We start from the raw sequence: 10408 nt of genomic DNA on the forward strand, positions 1-10408 counted from the left end.
ATCAAAATGGCCAGAAAAAGTAAGAGAATGTTATAGCTCTTAGTCATTATTATCCAAAAGATCAGTTTAACATCAAGCATTTATTCAAATATACCACAGTAAATTTGTGGTCATATCTAGTACCTAGGAATATATGTTTCTTCAGGCTTTTTTAAAGAACTGGTATGGAGTATGTGGTAATTATGGAGTTTCAAGAAGTAGGGACTACTTCAAGTTTAAGCTGAGAAATTATATGGCACAGTAAAATTTTAAATTGGGTACCTGAGAAATATTTTGAGATTTCTCAAAAAAAGTAATTATATAATTTTTTTAGTTACACATTTTTTACACGGTTACTAAGTGTGCTCTTATATGGAGAAGATAGTGTCTGTAATACTCCAGTAAGACTAAGCTATATTTATTGTCTTTGTATGGTAAATAAATAATAATGTTAAACATGACAATATTTTCTGAATTCCATGAAAGAGTGTTTCCTGGTGAAATTACAAACAGTTTTAACCCATTGATCTTGTGGTGTTTTTGTCTTTCTTTGATTTTCTAAGCATTACTGTGAAAAAAGTGGAATTTAAAGATATTTAGAAGAGGGAAATGAGGCCAACCTCATAGTGATAGAGTGGAAAGCCTAGTTTAAAGGAAGGGAAGTGCAATGAAAAGGGATTGGAATTTAAATGGAAAAAATATCTATGAATTCAAATATCCTCAGCAAACTGCTAGCAATAGAAATATAAGCAATGAAATAGAACTCTAGTGAGGCTACATGGGCATTGTTAGACTTTGAGAACTCTGTTTTTTGTTTACTTGTTCTTCATTATGCCTCTAATTTATGACAGCACTTTTATTTTTTCATTTGCTTGAGAAAAATACAATCTTCCTTGCCCTGTCCAGGAAGGCTCGCTTGACTTGCTGGTTCCTTAGGCTGTAAATAAAGGGGTTCAGCATGGGGGCTACCGAGGTGTTTAGCACAGCAACTCCCTTGCTCAGAGACACTCTGTCTTTTGCTGCTGGGTTAATATACATGAAAATGCAGCTGCCATAGGAGATAGAGATGACAATCATGTGGGAAGAACAGGTGGAAAAGGCCTTTGTCCTCTGACTAGTAGAAGGAATCTTCAAAATTGTTCTGAGGATATATATGTAGGACAGAATTATTATCACCAATGTGAACATTAACGTAAAAACAGCACAGGAAAAACCCACTATCTCTAAGAATCTAGTGTCTGAACAAGAAAGATGTAGTAAGGGGAAATAGTCACAGGTAAAATGGTCTATAACATTGGACTTACAATAATCAAGCTGTATGAACAGCATGAGTGATGGGAATATGATTAAGAATGAAGCCGACCAAGAAGCAAAGACAAGGAGTATGCAGACTCTGGGATTCATGATGGTCATGTAATGCAGAGGTTTGCAGATGGCAATGTATCGGTCATAGGACATGGCAGCCAGCAGGTAAAATTCAGTGACTCCCAACAGAATGAAAAAAAATAACTGAGCCATACAATCATTAAAGGAAACAGTTTTATCTCCTGTAATCAGGGTGCTCAGGAACTTGGGTATGCTCACAGTTGTGAATGAAATCTCAAGTAAGGAGAAGTTTCTGAGGAAGAAATACATGGGGGTCTGGAGGTGGGAATCCAGCAGGGTGAGGGTGATAATGGTCAGGTTCCCAGTGATGCTGAGCATGTAGGTGATAAGCAGAAAGACAAAGATCACCTCCTGAAGCTGTGGGTCATCTGACAATCCCAGGAGGATAAAATCTGTTAGTTCTGTGTGGTTTCTCATTTTTCAGTTGCTTATTTGTGGTTCTCCTGCCAGATTTCTAGAAGAAAACACAAGGAATAAACTCGAAGAGTTAATTAACAAAGGTCTAAGTGTAGAGCCAGAATCTGGCTGAATTGGTGTGTCATTTTATGTAGAGGGAAAATTTTATGAATCTTCGATGGATTTTTCCCAGCTCATCATACATCTGTGCTGAAATCCCCTGGGAACTACTCTACTACATTGTGTATGTGTGCAAGTGACAGCAGATTGTGATCTTTAAAGGCATTGCAACACAGTCCTGTGCCTGGAAGTCATAGGAGGCTTAAAAGAAACACTTTTCTTTATTTATTGAAGTGATGTTGAGTTTGTAGTTGCATCACAAATGCCAATCAGGCAAAATTCTTTATGGAATGCTGAATTCCTAGCTGCACAGCTCCTAGGTTGTGTCTATTAAATTTCATTAAATTTAAGTTTCATTAAATTCCTTATATTTCATTCTTTTAATTAACTTTACTTCTGCTCAAAACAATACTCTTCCTTTATCAGGGTTTGCTTTTCCTGGGAAGTACTGGTTCTTCATAACATCTAGGAGCTTCAAAATGCATTTTTATCAAATAAACAATATTTGATTTCAATCCCAAAATTGACATTTCTGCATTAAATTTCCTGGCTTCTACTGGCTTTGGAGAACCTGGTTTAAAAAGGTATATTATCACTCCACTATCAGAAAGGATGAAACGATGCCATTTACAACCTAAAAATAATTATGCTAACTGAAATAAGTCAGTCAGAGAAAGACAAATAGCATACAATTGCATTCATATGGATTTTAAGAAACCAAACAAACTGGCAAAGGGTAGGGGGAATGAGAGAAGCAAACCAAGAAACATACTCTTAACTATAGAGAATAAACTAATAAAAACCTGAGGAAGGTGAGGGGGGATGGGTAAAACAGGAGATGGGGATGAAGGAGGGCATCTGTGATGAGTATCAGGCATTGTATCCAAGTGTTGAGCCACTATATTGTACAACTGAAACTAATACTGTGTTAACAAGCAGGAATTTAAATAAAACTTTTTTTTAAAAACAAAGGTATATTATTACTCTTCCATAGGTAATAATGTGTCAATGCACTGCATTTTTAACCTTATTTCAACTTTTTTTGCATATTCTTTATTTCTCTTAACTTTCCAATCAATTTTAATAGCTTCTGAAAAATAATAACTTGACTGATACTCTTTAAACCTTTGAGGGAATGAATGAAAAGCTGTGAAGAAAGGTATTAATATATATAGAAAGTTCATGTGAGCATCACTGAAAAGGAGTACTTAAAGTCTAATTTTCAAGGATCAGCAAAAATTGGCTTAAAGAGTCTACCAAGAGATGGTGCAATATAACTGACTCAGAAGAAGTATACTATCCTATTTATAAAGACAATCAATGGATGTATGGACAATCAATGGACTGTATTCATTTACCAACATCAACTAAACCTGGTGTGTGTTATTCATTCATTCATTCATTCAGCAGCCTCTGAGGAGAAAAAAAACCTCAATGTTTAATTAGGTGCATATGATTCCTCAAGCCTGAAGCCATCCAAGGAAGTATTCATGCAGAGTATGAAAGGTATCTCTAACATTTAGCTCATCTTTTTATTTATGAATGTAGATCCATATTTCCCCCTGGAAGAACATGGTTTAGGTTAAACTTAAATTATCTTTCAATCATTTCATCAAAATCAAGAACTCCTTCTAAGAACTCCTGAGACAGACCCTTTGAACTATTCAAAATGACAGCTAGCAATAATAGTTCATATTTGTCAAATAAGATGGCCACAAAGTACCTTCAAGGTTTCCTTCTGAAATTATCCCACGTCATGCCCCTTTAAAATTGTTACCATCAGGTTAGTATTAACAACGATGGTTCAGAGAAACTAGATACTGATGACTTCTTGATGCCCAAGATGAGAAAGGGACTCTGTATAAAAGAATACATTAAGTTTGAAGCACCAAAGGATGTTCTTTTAAGACACTGAGATGAGAGCCTTAGACTGACTGCATTTATTTCTGGTGCATTTTGCTGTTGTTGTTAATGTCTTGGGTGCCCTGGATGGACCTGTCTCTTAGTAGAGTCTAATCGTTTCAACTCTATGTTTACTAATTTCATTCTTCTTCAGTTAAACCTCATTAAATATCATTAGGGGGACTTTACACATCATATCTTCCAAGCCATGTCCTTTATTGATCACCTCACTGTTTCTACTTTATTTTATTATTTTTTAATTTATATTTTTATTGGTGTTCAATTTGCCAATAAATAGAATAACACCCAGTGCTCATCCAATCAAGTGCCCCCCTCAGTGCCCGTCACCCAGTCACCTCCACCCCCCACCCACCTCCCCTTCCACACCCCTAGTTCGTTTCCCAGAGTTGGGGGTCTCTCATGTTCTGTCTTCCTTTCTGATATTTCCCACTCGTTTTTACTTTAAATAGTTGTTCAGGGTTTAGGATAATACATTAGAGGGAAGGAAAGTTTTTTTAATTCAGTATTGTGGGTAAAATCTAGTTTGGCTTCATAATTACTCTAAATTTACTTGAAACTGCTTAGTCTTTCTGAACTTTGGGCCATGACACAGGTTTTCTTTAGCAGCTTCTCTTTTCCTGAGTGAAGCAAAGACTTCTCTAGAGAACCCACCAAGTGGCTGGAAGAATTGTATCTCTAGCAGTTTATGGCAATTATCAATTCCTACCCTCCAAGTTTCAGTTCTTTATTTAGTCATCTGTAATCAAGGAAAAAAGTAAAGCACATAACCTGCATATAAGATGATGCTATCAAAACAGTATCAGTTTCTTATTTATGACACTCTAAGGTAGATTACTATCACAGAAAGTATATAGGCTCTGTGGTTAGAGAAATATGGGTTAAAAATACAAATGGGCCACTTAATAGATTTGTGACTTTGAATGGTCCTTTATTTTCTTAAGTATCAGTCTTCTCTGTTTACCATGGATGTGAAATTCAAGGGCATTTTGGGAATTAATTGAAATAGTATAAATGAAAGTGCTATATAAGCCATGTGGCACTTACTATGCTTTTCGAAGAGCTGGTTTTTTACCTTATTTTCCTTTAGTGTGAACTGATTTCCAATTTGGGGCAGAATATTCATGGTTACTGGATTAAGCAAAGGCATTATTTTTCCCAATGACATACTAAAGATTTGTATATTCTATCTCATTCAGTCTTTATGACACAACTATGGAACTTTATCTTTATTCCCAAATGAAGCACTGGAGTCAGTTTGGTTTTGTACCTTAGATATATTCATATAAGTAATAAGTGTTCAATGTAGCCAGGAATTACCTACAGTTAGTCTATTCTCTAAAAGAAAGTACTACCTAGCCTATATTCAGTTAGAAACACAGGCACAGAAATGGAAATTTCCTGCTTTTCACTTAACAGAGAATGAAAAAAATGATGTAATAAAACAAAATATACTACTATCTATATTCAGTGGCAAAATAGAACTCCAATATACCCTATTTAATCTAATTAAAAATTGAGCTGATAAGCAATGAAACAATGATAAGTTTTGGGAGACTCCATTGCCTCCTATATTTCTGACTTACCTCTAATTTTCATACAGGATCACTAACAAATAGAATGGCTGGAATAGAAAACATAAGAGCAGTTGCTACTGTTGTATGCAGGGAAACCAGCATTCTGGACATAATTCCTCTCGGTGAACCCCTTTTCTTTCTATGTTAAGGTTTTTTTCCTTAAATTTTCCATTTTATCTAGAGGGAATATATTTCTTTGTGTACAGAGCATGAGAAAGGAGAAATTATATGAAGAAGAAAAAATATCAGAAGGTGTTTTAAGCAATGTGGTATGGTTTCTGCACAAATAAAATGTAGCATCAGCCACATGTCTTATCTATTCTCTTTGCTGCTGGCTCACAGGGAATAATTCAGTGAATCAAAATTGCCAGAACAGGACTACACACAAAACACCAAGGAATATAAAACATCATACACATTAGTAATGAATTTGAAAAGGAAGCTTAGGGGACAGTGTCCAAAGAGACAGGAAAAAAAAGCTAGCAAATAACCACACTAGGTAAAGTTTGTTTCCCTTGACATTATTTTTCAGAGATTAAAAACTGAACATCTAGTTCCTAATGCACATTGCTACTGACAGCATATTTAATCTATGCCATTTTTAAAAACTTGAAAATTCTCTTTATAGTGCTAAGTCCATTCCTTACTCCATATATTTAATCTTCCTTCCCATAAGAATTTTTGGTTCACTAATACTGCTAATACTTTATACTATTTTGTCTTCTCACTCTTTGCTCACCAACAGTGACAGCTAAAGCGTTTCTTGCTTTGATTGAAAAAAGTACCAATATATATGCCAAGTATAATATTAGTAATTATTACACTCCCTGACTGTACTATAATAATATAACCATGCCCAAATTCTATCATCTGAGTGTAAAACACCAATAAAATTGTGCATGACCTATGTAAAAGCTATAAATATTTGCCAGTTCTCACAGGTTTAAATATGCATGAAATAAAGGCAAGTTTTTGTTTCTTTGTTGTGGTTTTCTTTTTTTAAAAAATAAATTTATTTTTTATTGGTGTTCAACTTACCAACATACAGAATAACACCCAGTGCTCATCCCATCAAGTGCCCCCCTCAGTGCCCGTAATCCATTCCCCGCCCCCCGCACCCTCCTCCCCTTCCACCACCCCTAGATCGTTTCCCAGAGTTAGGAGTCTTTATGTTCTGTCCCCCTTTCTGATATTTCCCACACATTTCTTCTCACTTCCCTTATATTCCCTTTCACTATTATTTATATTCCCCAAATGAATGAGATCATACACTGTTTGTCCTTCTCCGATTGACTTACTTCACTCAGCAGAACCCTCCAGTTCCATCCACGTTGAAGAAAATGGTGGGTATTTGTCGTTTCTAATGGCTGAGTAATATTCCATTGTATACATAAACCACATCTTCTTTATCCATTCATCTTTCGTTGGACACCGAGGCTCCTTCCACAGTTTGGCTATTGTGGCCATTGCTGCTAGAAACATCGGGGTGCAGGTGTCCCGGCGTTTCATTGCATCTGCATCTTTGGGGTAAATCCCCAACAGTGCAATTGCTGGGTCGTAGGGCAGGTCTATTTTTAACTCTTTGAGGAACCTCCACACAGTTTTCCAGAGTGGCTGCACCAGTTCACATTCCCACCAACAGTGTAAGGGGGCTCCCTTTTCTCCGCATCCTCTCCAACATTTGTGGTTTCCTGCCTTGCCAATTTTTCCCATTCTCACTGGTGTGAGGTGATCTCATTGTGGTTTTGATTTGTATTTCCCTGATGGCAAGTGATACAGAATATTTTCTCATGTGCATGTTGGCCATGTCTATGTCTTCCTCTGTGAGATTTCTCTTCATGTCTTTTGCCCATTTCATGATTGAATTGTCTGTTTCTTTGGTGTTGAGTTTAAGAAGTTCTTTATAGATCTTGGAAACTAGCCCTTTATCTGATATGTCATTTGCAAATATCTTCTCCCATTCTGTAGGTTGTCTTTTAGTTTTGTTGTCTGTATCCTTTGCTGTGCAAAAGCTTCTTATCTTGATGAAGTCCCAATAGTTCATTTTTGCTTTTATTTCTTTTGCCTTCGTGGATGTATCTTGCAAGAAGTTACTGTGGCCGAGTTCCAAAAGGGTGTTGCCTGTGTTCTCCTCTAGGATTTTGATGGAATCTTGTCTCACATTTAGATCTTTCATCCATTTTGAGTTTATCTTTGTGTATGGTGCAAGAGAGTGGTCTAGTTTCATTCTTCTGCATGTGGATGTCCAATTTTCCCAGCACCATTTATTGAAGAGACTGTCTTTCTTCCAATGGATAGTCTTTCCTCCTTTATCGAATATTAGTTGACCATAAAGTTGAGGGTCCACTTCTGGGTTCTCTATTCTGTTCCATTGATCTATGTGTCTGTTTTTGTGCCAGTACCACACTGTCTTGATGACCACAGCTTCGTAGTACAACCTGAAATCTGGCACTGTGATGCCCCCAGATATGGTTTTCTTTTTTAAAATTCCCCTGGCTCTTAGGGGTCTTTTCTGATTCCACACATATCTTAGAATAATTTGTTCTAACTCTCTGAAGAAAGTCCATGGTATTTTGAAGGGATTGCATTAAACGTGTAAATTGCCCTAGGTAACATTGTCATTTTCACAATATTAATTCTGTCAATCCATGAGCATGGAATATTTTTCCATCTCTTTGTGTCTTCCTCAATTTCTTTCAGAAGTGTTCTATAGTTTTTAGGGTATAGATCCTTTACCTCTTTGATTAGGTTTATTCCTAGGTATCTTATGCTTTTGGGTGCAATTGTAAATGGGATTGACTCCTTAATTTCTCTTTCTTCAGTCTCATTGTTAGTGTATAGAAATGCCACTGATTTCTGGGCATTGATTTTGTATCCTGCCATGCTAGCAAATTGCTGTATGAGTTCTAGCAATCTTGGGGTGGAGGCTTTTGGGTTTTCTATGTAGAGTATCATGTCATTGGCGAAGAGGGACAGTTTGACTTCTTATCTGCCAATTTGAATGACTTTAATGTCTTTTTGTTGTCTGATTGCTGAGGCTAGGACTTCCAGTGCTATGTTGAATAGTAGTGGTGAGCCCGGACACCCATGTCTTGTTCCTGATCTTAGGGGAAAGGCTCCCAGTGCTTCCCCGTTGAGAATGACATTTGCTGTGGGCTTTTCTTAGATGCCTTTTAAGATGTCGAGGAATGTTCCCTCTATCCCTACACTCTGAAGAGTTTTGATCAGGAATGGATGATGTATTTTGTCAAATGCTTTCTCTGCATTTAATGAGAGGATCATATGGTTCTTGGTTTTTCTCTTGCTGATATGATGAATCATTTTGATTGTTTTACAAGTGTTGAACCAGCCTTGTGTCATGGAAATAAATCCAACTTGGTCATGTTGAATAATTTTCTTAATGTATTGTTGTATCCTATTGGCTAGTATCTTGTTGAGAATTTTTGCATCCATGTTCATCAGAGATTTTGTTCTGTAATTCTTCTTTTGGTGGGGTCTTTGTCTGGTATTGGAATTAATGTGATGCTGGCCTCATAGAACGAATTTGGAAGTACTCCATCTCTTTCTATCTTTCCAAACAGCTTTAGTAGAATAGATATGTTTTCTTCTTTAATCTTTTGATAGAATTCCCCTGAGAAGCCATCTGGCCCTGGCCTTTTGTGTCTTGGGAGGTTTTTGATGACTGCCTCAATCTCTTCCCTGGTTGTTGGCCTGTTCAGGTTTTCTATTTCTTCCTGTTCCAGTTTTGGTATTTTTTGGCTTTCCAGAAATTTGTCCATTTTCCCTGGATTGCCTAATTTATTGGCGTATAGCTGTTCATAATATATTTTTAAAATTGTATGTATTTCCTTGGTGTTGTAGTGATCTCTCCTTTCTCATTCATGATTTTATTAATTTGAGTGTTTTTTCTCTTTTTTAAATAAGGATGGCTAATGGTTTATCTATCTTATTAATTCTTTCAAAGAACCAACTCCTGGTTTTGTTGATCTGTTCCACAGTTCTTCTGGTCTCGATTTCTTTGAGTTCTGCTCGAATCTTTATTAACTCTCTTCTTCTGCTGGGTGTAAGATCTATTTGCTGTTTTTTCTCTAGCTCCTTTAGGTGTAAGGTTAGCTTTTGTATTTGAGTTCTTTCCAGTGTTTGAATGGATGCTTGTATTGTGATGTATTTCCCCCTCAGGACTGCTTTTGCTGCATCCCAAAGATTTTGAACGGTTGTATCTTCATTGTCATTAGTTTCCATGAATCTTTTTAATTCTTCCTTAATTTCCTGGTTCACTCTTTCATCTTTGTAGCATGGTCCTTAACCTCCATGTGTTTGAGTTCCTTCCAAACTTCTTGTGATTTAGTTCTAATTTCAAGGCATCCCAATCTTTTGGTATCGGTTCAGACCTGATTTGTGACCCAGTATGTGGTCTATACTGGAGAAAGTTCCATGTGCACTTGAGAAGATTGTGTATTTAGTTGAGTTTGGATGTAAAGTTCTGTAGATATCTGTGAAATCCATCTGGTCCAGTGTATCATTTAAAGGTTGTTTCTTTGGAGATGTTGTGCTTAGAAGACCTATCGAGTATAGAAAGAGCTAGATTGTAGTCACCAAGTTTAAGTGTATTATTATCTAAGTATTTCTTCACTTTGGTTATTAATTGATTGACATATTTGGCAGCTCCCACATTCGGGGCATATATATTGAGGATTGTTAAGTCCTCTTGTTGGATAGATCCTTTAAGTATGATATAGTGTCCCTCTTCATCTCTCCCTACAGTCTTTGGGGTAAATTTTAGTTTATCTGATATAAGGATGGCTACCCCTGCTTTCTTTTGAGGACCATTTGAATGATAAATGGTTCTCCAAACTTTTATTTTCGGGTTGTAGGTGTCCTTCTGTCTGAAATGTGTCTCTTGTAGACAGCAAATAGATGGGTCCTGCTTTTTTATCCAGTCTGAAACCCTGTGCCTTTTGATGGGGTCATTAAGCACGTTCACGTTCCGAGTTACTATTGAAAGATATGAGTTTAGTGTCATCATGATA

At 36.5% G+C, this 10408-nt stretch overlaps 1 protein-coding gene across 3 annotated transcripts; it reads right to left on the minus strand.

Annotated features, from left to right (window-relative positions):
• Positions 1-765: 765 nt before the first annotated feature.
• Positions 766-7413, minus strand: LOC144290314 (olfactory receptor 6C1-like). 3 transcript variants are annotated; one of them, XM_077859447.1, is made up of 2 exons: positions 7390-7413; positions 766-1785 (listed from the first exon to the last, which is right to left on the minus strand). In XM_077859447.1, exon 2 carries the CDS (start codon positions 1780-1782, stop codon positions 844-846), a length of 939 nt encoding a protein of 312 aa, XP_077715573.1. In that variant the 5' UTR covers positions 1783-1785; positions 7390-7413; the 3' UTR covers positions 766-843. The 3 variants fall into 3 exon arrangements, with proteins under 3 accessions (XP_077715573.1, XP_077715556.1, XP_077715563.1); XM_077859430.1 differs by lacking the exon at positions 7390-7413 and adding an exon at positions 4849-4954 and having other exon boundaries at positions 766-1819; XM_077859437.1 differs by lacking the exon at positions 7390-7413 and adding an exon at positions 4877-4935 and having other exon boundaries at positions 766-1819.
• Between the last annotated feature and the right edge of the window lie 2995 nt (positions 7414-10408).

Source organism: Canis aureus, chromosome 2 (genome assembly GCF_053574225.1).
Source record: "Canis aureus isolate CA01 chromosome 2, VMU_Caureus_v.1.0, whole genome shotgun sequence".
Taxonomy (NCBI): Eukaryota; Metazoa; Chordata; class Mammalia; order Carnivora; family Canidae; genus Canis; species Canis aureus.

What these genes read in the sequence shown, in the direction of transcription:
- LOC144290314 (XM_077859447.1), bottom strand. Translation starts at nt 1,782, where the DNA reads ATGAGAAACCACACAGAACTAACAGATTTTATCCTCCTGGGATTGTCA.